General features: G+C 38.2%; 1 protein-coding gene across 4 annotated transcripts in view; it reads right to left on the bottom strand.

Moving 5' to 3' along the window:
• Positions 1-16,931, bottom strand: part of LOC131168573 (pentatricopeptide repeat-containing protein At2g33760-like) — a 31,206-nt gene extending 14,275 nt beyond the window's left edge. The window contains exons 1-2 of one of the 4 annotated variants that reach the window (XR_009140355.1): positions 14,872-16,855; positions 13,994-14,388 (exon numbers count right to left, since the gene is read on the bottom strand). Coding sequence is in view for 2 of the 4 variants with exons in the window: in XM_058128123.1 (XP_057984106.1) it covers positions 14,895-16,808 (1,914 nt within the window). In the remaining 2 variants the exon portion in view is untranslated. Of the gene's footprint in view, positions 1-13,967; positions 14,389-14,871 lie in introns of those variants that run through there. The other 3 variants (XR_009140351.1, XM_058128108.1, XM_058128123.1) reach the window with 3 other exon arrangements.
• Positions 16,932-17,175: the final 244 nt, after the last annotated feature.

A 17,175-nucleotide genomic window follows, 5' to 3' on the forward strand; every position in this document is an offset into this window, starting at 1 on the left:
CTCATGTCCCAAAACACTTCTGGGGGGAAGTGAAACTCGCAACAACTTATCCCATAAACCGAATGTCTTCCTATGTCTTAAACATCCAAACACCTTGTCAACTCCTTCACTCTTATCCCAACACCCAAATTGTCTCAACAATACCTCTCAAAGTATTTGGGTGCTCCGTGTTTGTCCATGTCCACCAACAACACAGAAGTGAACTCAACCCCAAAACACTCAAGTGTATATTCCTTGGTTACTCTCCAAACCAAAAAGGGTACAAATGCTATTCCCCGGTTACAAAAAGACTATACACTTCCATGGATGTTTCTTTCTTTGAACATCAACCTTACTAACGCAAATCTGATATTCCGGTTACAAAAAGACTATACACTTCCATGGATGTTTCTTTCTTTGAACATCAACCTTACTACCACAAATCTGATATTCAGGGGGAGAATCTCATACGGGAATACCAGCTTTGGGATATTGATGCCACAAAAACCAACAACCACCCAAGTCCACAAGTCACCATCCCTCCTATCTCAACTACTCCTACTCCTACTCCAAACCACAGTCACCAAATAGAAACAAAATCTGAAAATCTTCCACCTCCTTCAACTCTTGTCCAAAGACCAAAACATTCAACCAATGGTGAGTTCATTGTATATTCTCGGAAGGAGAAGATTCAAGAAGATTTAAAGGAACAAGCTGCTCTCGAGCAAAGTCAAGAATCTGACCGGAATGCAAGAACACATGAAACTTCACTAGGTAAAAACTAGCTCTAAATTCATCACTAATGAGTCTACTTCTAATGACCTTGATTGTCCCATTGCTTTAAGCAAAGGTCGGAGCTCATGTACAGTCATCCAATCTACAACTTTCTCTTATAAAGGGTTGTCACCTAGCTTCCAAAAATTTGTAGCAAATCTTAACAAAGTGCAGGTTCCTAACTCCATTCAAGAAGCCATTTCAATTCCAGAATGGAAAACTATAGTATGGGAAGAAATGCAGGCACTAAATAAAAATGGGACTTGGGAGATTTCAAACCTACCTAGTGGGAAACATCCAGTAGGATGTAAATGGATATTCACCGTCAAATACAAGGCTGATGGAAGCCTGGACAGATTTAAAGTGTGACTGGTTGCAAAAGGGTTCACTCAATCCTATGGCATCAACTACAAAGAGATGTTTGCTTCAGTAGCCAAATTGAACACTATTCGGGTACTACTATCATTGGCTGCCAATCTTGACAGGCCTCTTCACCAACTTGATGTTAAGAACGCCTTTCTCAATGGAGACCTTATAGAAGAAGTCTACATGGACATTCCTCCTGGCTTTGAAACACAGGCAACTATGAATAAGGTATGTAAGCTCAAGAAATCCCTTTAAGGACTGAAGAAATCCCTGAGAGCTTGGTTTGACAGGTTCAACAAAACAGTGAAGAAGTATGGGTATTCTCAGTGTCAAGAAGATCACACTTTGTTTATCAAACACTCAACCAAAGGAAAATTGGCGATTCTCATTGTGTATGTAGATGACATCATCTTAATAGGTGAATATGAAGACGAATTGATCAAGCTCAAAACCTTACTTGCCAAAGAGTACGAAATCAAGGATCTTCGGAACCTAAATAACTTCCTTGGAATGGAAATTTCTTGGTCAAGAAAGGGAATTTCAGTGTCACAACGGAAGTATGTACTAGATCTTCTTAAAGAGACAGGATTGCTTGGGTGCAAACCGGCTGAAACGCCCATGGAAAAAGTACTAAGCTTGGAGCTAATAAGAGCAGTTTTCCAGTGGGCACAGGTAGATATCAAAGACTTGTTGGGAAGCTGATTAATCTCTCGCACACCAAACCTGATATTGGGTTCTCGATTAGTGTAGTCAATCAATTCATGAATGATCCAATTGAAGAACATATGGAAGCTATCAACTGAATACTAAGGTACCTTAAAATGACACCAGGTAAAGGCTTGTACTTTAGGAAAAACACAAGCAAAGATATCGAAGTGTTCGCTAATGCTGACTAGGCCGGATCAATAACTAACTAAAGGTCAACATCTGGTTATTGTACGCATGTGTGGGGAAACCTAGTAATAGGGAGAAGCATGAAACAATCAGTAGTTTCTCAGAGCAGTGCAAAAGCGGTGTTCAGAGCTATGGCACTCAGAATTTGTGAGGGAATATGGCTAGAAAGACTAATAAGGGAACTAGGAATCATCACTTCTAAACCAATGAAGGTATTTTGTGACAATCAGTCAGCTATTAACATTGCAAAGAATCCAGTGCATCATGACAGGGCAAAATATGTGGAGATAGATCGCCACTTCATAAAGGAGAAGATAGAAAATGGGACAATTAGTCTACTAATCATGCCGAAAAGTCAACAAATAGCTAATATCCTCACTAAAGCTCTACCAAGGAAGAATTTTGAAGATTTGAGTACCAAGCTTGGCTTTAGTAACATCTACGCCTAACTTTAGGGGGAGTGGAAATACCTGATCCCCGATTTTCGGGGATACCGCTGCAGCAATTCTAGTTTTATTATTAGTTGACTACATTAATTTAGGATAAAGAGATTCTGGAAAATTCCTAATATCTCTATTAGTTTGTTTCCTATTTTGTAGTTTCCTATATTTGGCTAGTTTCCTAATTTTGTGGTAATTAGTATCTTGTTACCGAATATAGTGAAAGGAACTTTTCTTCCTTCCATTATATACAGGCTATACATTTATCATTAAGATATAAGAGAATTATTTTCTTCTCTAAAATCAACAATATTAGAGCTAGTTACCGGGAAGTCCTCGGTTCTAGTCATGTTGCCCACGTTTATTGTATGGTATTTAAAAAATTTGTGTGATCCCAACGTGTCTTCATCTCTCCGCATGCTGTTAGGTAGCACTTGTGGGGGAGTGTTAAAACTTGATTTACATTGTTGGCCCACAACTAACAGCTTAAGCGTTTAGGTAAAGTGGTAATCTAACAAGGTGATTTTAAAATTTTAATTGAATTTAACAGTTATAATCAATTGACTAGTTGATATTGGTCTAAAAAAATTTGGTTGACCGTTTGAAATGGTTTGGTTTTAGTTCGAATTTTTTGAGTTTATGCTTGAATTTTAATGTTTGAAAATTTTAATTTACATAAAATTAAAATGGAAGAAAAATATCAATTTAGGTTATTTTAAAATTTTAATTGAATTTAACAATTTGGTTCAGTTAACAATAGGATATTGGTCTAAAATTCCATTAACCATTTGAAACGGTTCAATTTCAGTTCACATATTCTAGCAAACCAAAAATCAGTTCAATTAACGATTTGGGGGTCACATTCAATTAACCAAGCCATGCCCACTGCCACAAGGTGGGTTTTCAATCGAGCCATGAAACCAGCTGGATTGACCTTCACAAGATACACCCGACAACAACCAACCACAGACTTATTAGGCGGTAGAGGCACCAACTCCCAAGTATCCCTATCCTGTAGTGCATGCATCTCTTTATTTATTGCATTCCTCCACCCAAAATGGGACAAGGCTTCAAAAATTGATTTTGGGAGAACAACAAAAGACAGTGTACTAACAAAACAATAATATGAGAGTGACAAGAAATTATAACAAACAAAATTAGAAATTGGATGCTAAGTACAACTACATTTAGCTTTTCGAACAGCAATGGGAGGAACAACATCTTAGGAAATAGGATGATCTGACAAGGGAACTAAAGGTGTAGAAGTGGAAGCTAGAGAAGGCTTTCCTCCCTTGAGTTGTTGTGCGCATACTTGCAAATTGGGATGATCCATGCAGCGAGGACTCAAACTGGATGAAGATGTAAGAGGATGGGGCACAGATATTAGGTTAGGATCTAGAAGGCAAGGCAGAGGAAGGGACTCATTAAGGTCAACAGAATTCAAGGAATCAAAGCAGTATTGTGTAGACTCAAACAAGGAAACATTAGGAGAGACCAAAAATCAACGTAAAGTAGGGATATAACATCGATATCCCTTTTGAGTATAGGAATACCCTAGAAAAAATATATTTGATAGCGCAAGGGTCCAACTTATCCATTCTTGGTGTTCACTGATGGACAAAAGACAACCAAATATATGAGGAGGAAGGGAAAACAAAGGAGCCTTAGGGAAGAAAACTGAACATGGGATTTCACCACCAAGGACAAAAGATAGAATTTTATTAATGAGAGAGCAAGTGAAGAGCGCAGCATCACTCCAAAAAACTTTGGTGACATTCATTTGATTCAATAGGGTACGAGTGACTTCAAGAATATGTATGTTTTTCCATTCTGCAACTCCATTTTGTTATGGAGTATGAGCACAAGATAACTAATGGATCATACCAGAATTAGTCATATAGGTATTGAATTAAGTACTGAAGTACTCCTTAGTAGTATCACTACGAAGTATCTTGACTGGCATATCAGACTGGGTCTTTATTTAAGAACAGAAAGCTCAAAAGATATCAAACAACTCTAACAATCTTTCATTAGATACAACCAAGTCATCCTAGAGTAGTCATCAGCAAATGTAACAAAGTACCAAAACCCAATTTCAATGACATGACTAGGACCCCAAACATCAAATGGACAAGCATGAAATGACTATATGTTTGTTCATTGGCTTGGGAAGCAAAGGGAACAAGATGATGTTTTGCCAATTGACAAGACTCACGCTCAAGACTAGACATAGATTCAAGGTAAGGGCTAGCTATTTCAATTTATCCAAGGATAGATGACCAAGGCGACAATAGACTTGAAGCGGTGTAGCAACGGCTGTGCAAGCAATGGGAGAAGAGAGCGACTCAATGCAGTAGAGTCCACAAGCCTCACGTCATATGCCAATTGTATTCCTCGTCCTTAGATCCTAAATAACCACAAAACTAGTAAAAGAGGTTACGGAACAATTTTGTGTCTATGTAAGCTTACTAATTGACATAAGACTGAAAGGGGACTTAGTATGACTTAGTAATGTATAAAAATAAAACAAAAGAAAGAGAGATGGAGGGAGTAGGATTTACTGTTCCTATCCCCTTAACTGTAGTTGCGGACTCATCAGCAAAGGCAACTTGAGGTAGACTTTCAGGATACTAGAGGGCGAAAAAGAAGTTGGTTATACCTTTCATATGGTCAGTGGCAGCAATGTCAATAATCCGAAGACTAGTGGGAGAGATTTTCAGATGACATACAAATTGTAGGATTACCCTTCTGAGCAAAAGATGGAATGTCATAAGATGCTTGTTGGGATGCTTGATGATGTAGGAACCTTGAATACTCTTACTCCGAGATAGTTATAGTATGTTGTTCACCTGAACAAATGTCGGCGATGAAAACACACTTTTGGGATTTGAGGACGCTATCCCAACATACACACAACCTCAATACAGCAGCAAACAAAATGCTCTTGGGATTCCAAAAGTGAATTTCTGGACCAACCAAAACAACCACAAGCGAACTTCCGAACCAACTGAAATAAACACAAGAGTCAACTGCTGACTCAACCATGAATAGTCACCAACAGCTGGACATAGCACACCACAGCCCTAAAAAGTCAATGCATAAATGCTGCCACTGCTCCAAAAAACTTAAGACACAACCCCACGAACCAACACACAGCCCTAACAGTTCCAAACAGGCTCTATACAGTAGCAAATCACACATACAGCGAACAACATCCTCCTAGAATTCATGGACACCATCCCAACACACAACGTTCGACAACCGGAGCAAGCCACAAGCACACAATGAACAAGAAAGATAAAAATGAATCAAGAACACAACAATACCACTGTTTCAGGGTCAATGAACTCAATAAACATTGACCAACAACTTCAAGCATTAGCAACCTATCATTCCCAGAATGCTGCACATGAGCAACTAAAAAATATGATATCTTTGGACAAAAAAGATGACAAACAACTTGGTATTTTGTTGTGAGGAAGGATTCAAGACATTTGGGAGGAAATCAGAGCAAAATGGCGGCTCAAAATTGTCTTATGCACTGGTGAGTGGGGTTAGCACTTCCGGCTTTCAGCCGGCATATGGAGGCTCCTCTGGCTGTGAAATTTTGAGGGCTGGCAGATCAGCAGCTTCTGTGGCTTTCTATGTGGTTAGTTTTGCAACATAGGTATTTCTTGAGGTGTTGAAAAGTTCAGCAGCATCCAGGATTTTTCTGGCGACTGCAGCTTTTCCCGGCAACTGCTGAACCTGCTCCTGGACTTTGGTGATAATGATGATCCTTCTACAGCAGCAGGTTATGTGGTATTATGATTTTTAGGATTTGCAATTAGGGATTAGGTTGGATCTTGCTCTGATACCATGTTGAATAATTGGGTAAAATAGAAGACCTAACCTCAATGATAGGTCTCTCATCTATTCATAATATATGTCAAATACAATACCAATGACCATAATACCCTTACTAACTCTTACTTACATAACTCTAAGACATACTAATAATGCTAAATGACCAAATAACCATTAACAAATGTTTACCACTTGCTTGCCATTTGCTTTCATGAATTTCTTACTGCTTCCACTTAGATTTCATTCAACTATTGTGAATGTGTTCTTGAGGTAAACCATAGTAATCTTTGGCTGACTAATTAAACAAGAGTATTTTAGCTAGTGTTGCGCAGCCCTTCACAAGGTGTGAAATATTCGGCCCATGACACATAAGTGTATCAATGGATTTGGATCCCAAAATTCCTTATTCATTCAACAACTCCAGTACCTTTCTTTTTTTATATAAAAATCTCCAACCATGACCGGGCTAGCTTATTGCCTATAAAATATTTCAATTCTCTCAAATCATTAGTTCGAAACCTGCCTTGCATGAGCAATATCAACTCTTGTATTCCCTTTGTTTCTGAATTTGACAAACATCAACGATAATAAGATGAAGAACATAGACCCATTTCAACCCTGCAGAATAATCTATAACTGATTTGTGCTCCTGTTGCAACTCAAATGAGTCTAAAGAGAGATAATACATCCATGTCAAATAACTAGTAAATAGTAGTTTCACGTAATTCCATATTTCCTTATATGTATCCAAATATATAAACAAATCAGCAATGTGGCTCCATAAAGTTCCAAAAGAAACGAACAATTTGGTGCATCTTCTTGAACCCATACTAGAGCTTTCTTAGTTAGATGATGTTGCTCCCCTTGAACTGCAAGACAAATTTTTTAGGACTTTGGACTACAATGTGTATTTTGGTTAAATATGAGTATTGATTTTTGGAGGTAGCAAGAGATGCATGGTATTTCGGACAATGACCATTGAATCCATGAGAAACTAAAACAAATTTCCACTAACTAGATGAAGATCGTGTGGACGTTGCACAAACTTGGGAACAGTCTAATATTGCAGCAACTAGGAGAACATCACACAAGCACTTCTGAAACAAATCTCAAAAACTCAACTCAGGGAGAACAAGTCAGCCCAGATGTACAATTTTCAGTTCATATGTGGCAATCTGTGATTAAACCAAAGCATGACAGTTCTAGGGATTCATTCACCAACTCCAATCATCTTCAATCAGCAGATGAGTTGCAGCGCAGAAGCACCATATTGCACCAGATTTTATTTGGATTTTTTTTTTTTTTTTTAAAGGTACCATGCATACTTTTGAGACTTAAAATCATGAGATGTGAAATTTATTTTTAATAGCTGCTCAAGAATCTTACAACCATCCCAAGCCCCTTTAGGTCCTCCAACTTGCAGGGAATCTATCTATTATTTTATTGTAAGCTGAATAATTCATGGTGAAACCCATATTCAGTTAAAACCTATTGCACTGGATCAGCTCAAAACCCAAATCTTACCTAAACACAGCTAAGCTAGAAGTCATGTCCATGAGGCATAATACACTTTTCATATGGGCTTCTAAATCCATTCTTCATTAAAATAAAGAACCTCACCACCCACCAAACACACATACGCACACACAAATAAAGAAAAAAAAAATACACAAACACACAATTGATTATTTAATATTGTTAAAGCTTGATATACATTGTTTGTCCACAACCTAATAGCTTAAGCTTTTAGGTAAAGTGGTAATGTAACATGGTATCTGTCAGATTTCTAGGGAATAAATTAGGAAATTCTATTTTTTAAAATCTGAAATTACTATTTCAGTTTTTAGAAGTTTCAGTTTCCTGTTTTGTAACCTAGAGATCTGCTGATTTGATTTGCTGATTTTGTGGCCTTCCTAATTTGGTGGCCTTCCTCTACTATTTATCTTGTAATCATGTCTCTTGAAATAATAAGAATGGTTATTCTTCTTCTCAAAAATCCTTCATGGAATCAGAGCCTCGTGGTCTTTTTCTATTTTGTTCTTTCTTCCGATGATGTTGTATAAGTCGGCAATGACCCGCTCCCAAAGAAATCCTATCGGCTCTTCCGATACTTCCGAAACCATTCCGCCCAATCCCACTATTCCTCCCAGGTCTGAATCTGCTGATTACTATTCCCATAATTCAGCCCTAAACCTGACGGTTACAAAACTCAATGGGCACAACTATCTCAAGTGGACTCAGTCCATAAAATTGGCGATCGATGGCAGAGGCAAAATAGCATTTGACTGGCAAAATATTGAAACCTGCTGCTGGAGACCCTGATCTAAAAAAAAATAGCAGTCAGAAAATTCTCTTATTATTGTTTGGCTCATTAATTCCATGGAACCTGCCATTGGAAAACCTCACCTATTTCTTCCCACTACTAAAGACGTCTGGGAGGCCGTTCGAGATCTTTATTCGGACCTGGAGAATTCTTCTCAAATATTTGAGTTGAAAACTCGACTATGGAGATCCAAGCAGAATGATCGCGATGTTACACTACTTATTACAACGAATGGATAACGTTATGGCAGGAACTTGATCAGTGCAATGATGATATTTGGGAGAACTCTAACGACCACGCACGCCACAAGAAGAGAGAGGAAAATGACAGGGTTTACATGTTTTTAGCTGGTCTTAATCGGAGTTTGGATGAGGTCCGAGGCCGCATTCTCGGCAGGAAGCCATTGCCCTCAATTTGGGAAGTTTTTTCTGAAGTTAGACGCGAGCAGTCAAGGAGAAGAATCATGCTGCGCAACACCGAACCTGGTTTTAACCTGGAACCTGAGAGCTCTATTCTTGTGTCAAGAGGTCTTAATTTTGACAACGACGGGCGTAAGAAACCGTGGTGCGAGCATTGCAAAAAACCATGGCATACGAAGGAGACGTGTTGGAAGCTTCATGGTAAACCAGAAAATTGGAAGCCAAAATCCAAACGAGATAGTCACGCCTACCAAGCCAATACTGAAGAGACTCTAGAGCCTTCTACCAACTCAAATGCAGTCCCTTTTACCAAGGAGCAATTAGAGCACCTATACAAATTGTAACAATCTCCAAAACTGTCCTTAACTCCGTCTTGTTCTTTGGTACAGAAGGGTAACACTCTTGCTACTGCATTTTTAGGTGTTATTCTTAATTTTGTTCATTCTTGGATAATTGATTCTGGCACAACTGATCATATGACTAGTTGCTCCAAATTGTTCTCATCCTATAGTTCGTGTGCAGGCAATAAAAAGGTCAAAATTGCAGATGGTTCACTCTCAATAATTGCCGGCATAGGAACTATCAAACTCACTTCATTGTTAACTCTCCATGATGTGCTCCACGTTCCAAATTTGTCTTGCAGTTTGTTGTCCATCAATAAAATTACCTCTGATCTTCAATGTCAAGCTAATTTCTACTCTTCTTATTGTGAGTTTCAGGAATTTGACCACAGGGAGGATGATTGGCAATAATAAGGAAAAAGATGGACTCTATTATTTTGACGATGGACCTAACTCGACTAGACATTGTCAAAGTACTTGCTTAAATTTTGTTTCTGTTTTCAAAGATAATGATATCATGTTATGGCATTCGGAATAAAAGGTCATTTGCTTTTCAATGTGAAGTTTGTTAGTTTGCTAAACATCATCGTGCATCCTTTTCCACCCAACCCTACAAACCAACTATACCATTTACTATGATTCACAGTGATATATAGGGCCCATGTAGAACATCTACGTATTCTGGCAAAAAATGGTTTGTGACCTTTATTGATGATTACACGAGATTTAAGTTGGGTTTATTTGATAAAGGAAAAATCTGAAATGGAAACAATTTCAAAAATTTTACACCATGGTGCAAACACAATTTCAAAAAAATATTCAAATATTGCAGAGTGATAATGGTCGAGAATATTTCAAAAACATTTTGGGCCAATTTTTTCTTGAAAAAGGAATTGTTCATCAAAGTTCTTGTGTCGGCACTCCGCAACAAAATGGTTTGGCGGAAAGAAAAAACTAACACTTATTGGAAGTAGCTCAGGCATTGTTTTTTACCAATCAAGTACCTAAATATCTTTGGGGTGAAGCCGTTCTTACTGCTACATATCTTATAAATAGAACGCCTAATAAGGTTTTAAGCTTTGAAACACCTTTTGATGTTTTTCATAAGTTTTATCCAACAAATCAGCTGTCTTCTTCTTTACCACTAAAGATATTTGGTTGTACCGCTTTTGTTCATATTCATAGTCATAATCGAGGAAAACTTGAACCCCAAGCCACAAAATGTGTGTTTGTTGGTCATGCTCCCACCCAAAAGGGGTATAAATGTTTTGAACCCATTTCTAAAAAAAATGTTTGTTACCATGGATGTTACATTCTTTGAATTACATCCCTACTTTACACCTCATCTTCAGGGGGGGAACCAAAACAAAGATTCGGCTATGTCTCATAATTTTTTCCAAACTAAAGACTCGCAAAATGATCCTTCTCCAACTTTGAGTATTCAACCTAAAAACCCAAGCTTTAATATGCCAGGAGAAAGTGAGTTGAGTTTTTTAAATACTGAAAAGGCAAGTCTTCCTACAGTGTCATCTCATGATGTTCATGATCCTATAATGACTAACAAAGGAGAAACAGAAGAAAACACCACAGCATTGGTACCATTTGACATTGTCTACTCGCAACAGAGGACAACTCAAAAGAAAGGGTCTTTCAATTCTTTACATTGTCCAAAATCCGTAAAACCTCTAGGCAATGTCCTCACCGAGTCTTTACCTCATGTTTAGTCCATTTCACATTCGGGTTCTGAGTCCTCTAGTTCTAAACCCGAGTCTGGTTCCAATCCTAAGTTCGATGATTCTGAACTTCCTATTGCTGTCCGAAAGTGTGTGAGGTCTTGCACCCAACATCCATTGTCCAATTATGTGCCATATGAAAATCGTTAACCTGTTTTTCGTGCTTTTGCCTCACAATTGTCTTGTATGGAGATTCCTAATATTGTGTAGGATGCTCTCAAAGTTCCTAAGTGGAAGGAGGCGGTCTTCGAGGAGATCAAAGCTCTTGAAAAAAAATGGCACGAGGGAGTTAGTTGATCTACCAAGAGCAAAGACAAATGTAGGGTGCAAATGGGTGTTTACAATCAAGTATAAAATCTGATGGTTCTCTAGAATGGTATAAAGCTCAATTGGTCGCCAAGGGATTCACTCAGACCTATGGCATTGATTACTTGGAGACCTTCACCCCAGTCGCAAAGCTAAACTATGTAAGAGTTCTTTTTTCACTTGTAGCTAATCGTGATTGGCCTCTGCAATAGTTGGACGTAAAAAATACATTTCTTAATGGAGACCTGGAGGAAGAAGTGTACATGGATGCACCCCCAGGATTTGGTGAAAATTTTGGCACAAAGGTGTGTAAATTGAAGAAGTTCTTATATGGGTTAAAACAGTCACCAAGAGCCTGGTTTGAGAAATCCACTCAGTTTGTTATAAGTCAGGGGTATATTCAAGGGCAAGGTCATCATACGATGTTTATAAGACATTCATAGGATGGGAAGATAGCAATACTGATTGTGTATGTAGACGATATAATTCTCACTGGAGATGACGTACTTGAGATGAACCAATTGAAGACTTCCCTCTCATCAATATTTGTATCAAGGACTTAGGATCTCTAAGGTATTTCACTGGAATGGAGGTTGCTTGGTCGAAGAAAGAGATTGTTATCTCCCAACGAAAATATGTCCTTGACCTCCTTAAGGAGACTAGGATGAGCGGTTGTAGGCAAGCAAACACTCCAACAGATCCCAATCAGAAACTTGGAGATGACAAGGAAGGTGATCCAGTGAATACAACTTGGTATCAAAAGTTGGTGGGAAAGTTAATTTACTTATCACATACACGGCCCAATATTGCTTTTGCTTTGAGTTTGGTAAGCCAATTTATGCATTCACCCTTACAATAAACATCTTGAAGCAATTTATCAGATTCTCAGATACTTGAAAAGTACTCCAAGAAAGGGTTTACTCTTCCAAAAGACCACACAGCAAAACATAGAGGCATACACTGATGCAGATTGGGCAGGCTCAGTTATTAACAGAAGATCCACGTCAGGATACTATACTTATGTCTAGGGAAATACGGTCACATGGCGAAACAGGAAACAGAATGTGGTTGCAAGGAGCAGTGTCGAGGCAGAATATAGGGCTATGGCTAACGAAGTTTGTGAGATGCTATGGCTGAAGAGAATTCTTGAATAGCTGTGGATGCCGATGAACATGCCAATGAAGTTGTATTGTGACAACAAAGCCACCATAAGTATTGCTCAAAATCCAGTACAACATGATCGCACGAAGCATGTAGAGATTGACAGACACTTCATAAAAAAGAAGATTGATAGTGGAGTTATCTACATGCCTTTTGTTCCTACTACTCAACAAATAGCCGATATCTTCACCAAAAGACTTTTCAGACCTAGTTTTGAGCTCTTTGAAAGCAAATTGGGCATGATAGATATCTACGCTCCAACTTGAGAGAGGGGGGGGTATCGGATTTCTAGGGAATAAATTAGGAAATTCTATTTTTTAAAATCTGAAATTACTATTTCAGTTTCTAGTAGTTTCAGTTTCTAGTTTTCTAGCCAAGAGATCTGCCGATTTTATTTGCTGATTTTGTGGAGATTTGATTTGCTGATTTTGTGGCCTTCCTGATTTGGTGGCCTTCCTCTACTATTTATCTTGTAATCATGTCTCTTGAAATAATAAGAATGGTTATTCTTCTTCTCAAAAATCCTTCAGTATCAAAGCTATTTATCACTTGGTTCTAGTCTTGTTGCCCCCATTTATTGTGTGGTGTTTGAAAAAACAATTCTTATTGTGTTCCCTATCATAGGTGTTATTTATCATGTGTTTATCTCTCCATATGCTGTCGGGCTGCATGTGCAGGGGAGTGTTAAAGCTTGATATGCATTGTTGGTCCACAACCTAATGGCTTAAACTTTTAGGCAAAGTGGTAATCTAACAAAATATGTATACAATCACTCTCACAATTTAAATGCTCCCAAAGTTTACCCTCACAAAAGCATTCAGTCACAAATTTATATAAGAAATTTAACATGCATTCAAGGTTAAAGCTCGAGGTTTGAAGTGGGATCAACATTTGAGGCACACAGAGTTGTACTGCAACCATTCAGAGCAAGTTTATAACAAGGAGAAACTCAGAGACAATCTACATTACATAAAAAAAATATGATATATACACAATGCAGGCTATTGAAAAGTACCATAACATACTAGTTTGCACTGTCAACAACAAATATAAACTACAGTGTATTAACCTGTGTATGTTTTTCGTAGCTGTGACATAAGTTGCATTATTTGTCATTTTTTCTCAAAAACAATTACACGCTTCGGATAACTCCCTGAGGAATTACTGAAAAATCATAATATATACCCTAACCACAAATCTATTTGGATTTAACTTACCAAGTTAATATTGTACTTGAGGTTGTTCATTAAGCAAATCACAAAGTTTTTTAAATTGAATGGAAAATAATTTTTTTTTCATTTTTATAATGACAAACATACAGGACTTGATTCAGCCTGATTAAAATTTTCTGTAAGTTAGAGACTGATAAGGAAACAACAGTATGACTCAATCAAGAAAGTGTCGAGCTTACTTGGATTTTCAATGATCCAACCATAGTCAAGAGAAGAAGAGGACTTGAATGCGCACTGTTTTCAAAGTTGAAGATTACAAACCCTCCAAATCCATTCAAGTTTTCTCAACCTTATTGGGAGTTCTTAAAAGGGGCTTTTCAAAGGGAATTCCTCAAGCTGTTCTTTGGATCTTGTGCAGGAAAAATCAAATATTTGAAGGGGCAGAGCTCTCTTTCAATGTTTTAGAGATGGTGGCTCAAACACCATCTGAGGGAAATTTAGATCCAATTGTAATGACATTGTAAAGTTTGTTGAAGCCTCCCTTCCCATTGGCCTTTTTTGTAGTCCTTTTATGGAGGCTTTTGTACTGTTGATTGCTTTGCTCCACAATCCTTTCAAGAATAGAGCATACTTCCTGATAAAGGAAAAAAGAAGGTAATTACAGGACACAGTTTCAAAGGGAATCAAAGAAGGGACAGAAGCCCAATAAATTTCCCACTCAAAAGAAAAATGTCGAATGCCATAATTGAAAATTGGGTTCTTATTGTAGATCATTTCAGCATCAAGAAGTTTTAGGAGCCCAATAAACTTCCATGATCCCATTGGCTTTTCATGTGGCCTTTATGGAGGGTTTTGTACTATTGATTGCTTTGCTCCCCAATAAAATTTTAAAAAAAAAGTAATTACAGGTCACAGCTTTACAGGGGAGCCAGGAAACTTCAGAAGCCGAATAAAGATCCAACTCATTAGAAACATGTTGAATTAATTTCAGTAATTCAAAATTATTAATTTAATTCTATAGTCAGGGCCTTATTGTAGGTGGTTTCAGTGTAAAGAAGTTCTGATGCACTGCAAGCTTTGGCAATAAAACTTATAAAAGGCAAGCAAGAGAACACACCTCAGTAGTATCATCAAAGTCGTTTACCAATAGTCTCCACAAGAACAAACCCCTTCCTTGAAATGGTGGAATCGATTTGCATCTCGGACAATAATCATCCTGTGTGTAAGTGCTGATACAAATTTAATGAAAGTGTGGCAATCGCCACAAACCCTGAGATTCTTTGTAATCCTAATAGGGGTTCCCTCGGGAGTAGCAATAAGACCAAATGCAATTGCCAATTTCTCACTGTGTGTGTATAAGATTCCTACTTTAAGTTCCTCTTCCACATCATGTAGAACGAATTTTGTATCGGGAATATAACCAGCCAACTCCAACTTCTTACTCAAACTCTCCAGCATTGAATAGATCTCCTTCAAACGGGGATGAGTTGCATCTCCAACACTAAATTTGTGGATTTTCTTATCCACCTCTATCCAAGTCCAACCAGGAGTTTTCTTTAATCTCCTGTGGGTCATCTGTTCCCTGATCCTAGCCACCTCTTCCCACCTACCTACATTAGCATAAATATTTGAAAGCAATACATAATGGCCCGGGTTTTGTGGCTGTAATTCAAGAAGGGATTTCGCTGCCTTTTCTGCCAGCTCTATGCGCCCATGGATTCTACATGCCCCAAGGAAAGCACTCCACAAACCCTCATCTCTATCAACATGCATATTCTCAATCAATTCCAAGGCCTCATCAAGTCTCCCAGCACGGCCCAGCAGATCAACCATACAAGTATAGTGTTTCACATCTGATCTAATAGCATACTCTTCCCACATCAGGGAAAAAAAGTGCCGACCTTCTTCAACAAGTCCCGAATGACTACATGCATATAATAGCGAAACAAATGTAACCCTGTTTGGTGATATCCCACTACTCAACATCATAGGGAACAAATCAAGAGCTTTTCTTCCTTGCCCATGATACCCATAAGCTGCAATCATTGCGCTCCATGAAATAATGTTCTTTTCCGTCATGGCATCAAAGATTTCCCTTGCAGACTCAACACTCCCGCACTTAGCGTACATATCAATCACTGCAGTTCCCAATATCACATCCAACGAAAACTTCTTCTTCAATATATAGTCATGCACAAGCCTAGCCTTATGCATAGCTCCTAATTTTGCACAAGCGAAGACAACAGTCACCATAGCAACCTTATCTGGGACAACACGTTCAAATATCATCCTATCAAACAAAGCCAATGACTCATTGGCATTCCCACACTCTGCATATGCACCAATCATGACCGTCCAGGACACAAGGTCTCTCCTCGACATTTTATCAAACAACTGCCTTGCATCTTCAATTACCTGGCATTTTGCATACATGTCCACTAGCGCCGCACACACAAAAGGATCCAAATGCATCCCAAACTTGTAAACAACATGATGGATCAACCTGCCCATTTGAAGGTCAGCAGTATCCCTACAAGCCCTTATGACAGAAGGCAATGTGTAATTATCAGGCCGCGCCCCGGACCGAATAAACTCCCTGAACGTCCCAAAACATTTCACGTAGTCACAAATTTTAGCAAACCCACCAACCATTACACTCCAAGAGAAAGAGTCTCTCTGTATCATCCCATTAAATAATGCATAAGCATCGCCCAGAGCTTTATGCTGACAGTACATGTAAAGAAGCTTATTTGTAACAGTAAGGTTAGGTAGGACTCCATTGACGGTCACTTGAGCATGAACTTGCCTAATTTGAAAGATGTTTTTGCAGTTGATAAGAACAGAGACGTAATATTTTGGTTCTGAAGAGTGTGAAAAATTGAAATCTGATGTTTCTGCGAAGTGGGTATGGGGATTAAAGATCGTTTGTTGAGGAACTTGAGGCTGGCTCATGGCATCAACAGTGGCTGCTGCAGAAGAAACAGAGAGGAAACGAAGTGATTCTTGTTTAGAGACGCAGAAGCTGCGCTTTTTGTATTTGAACATACTCAACATAGTATCATCAGCGGCCGTCGTACCCCCGGGCTGGAGGGAGGCCCTCGCGGCCGAGAAGTTGAGGACGTTTCAGCGTCTAAACGACGTCATTTTTCCCTTGAAGAAAAATAGAAAAATGAAAGTAGTTTTTGTTTGCTAGCTAATTAGTTCCTTTCATTTACAAAATGAAACCAAAATTAAATTAAATTAATCAAGAATAGAGTAAATTTAACTTGAAGTGATTGTATACTTAAATTTAAAAAAAAAAACCTTAATGTCTAGCTAAAGTGTGAATTTAGAGTTAGATTGAAATTGTTTGTTATATACATTTGTTATAGAGTAAAAGAGGAAACAAGAAACCATATCTATTTTATTCTAACCAATATAT

Source organism: Malania oleifera, chromosome 1, assembly GCF_029873635.1.
Source record: "Malania oleifera isolate guangnan ecotype guangnan chromosome 1, ASM2987363v1, whole genome shotgun sequence".
Classification (NCBI taxonomy): Eukaryota; Viridiplantae; Streptophyta; class Magnoliopsida; order Santalales; family Ximeniaceae; genus Malania; species Malania oleifera.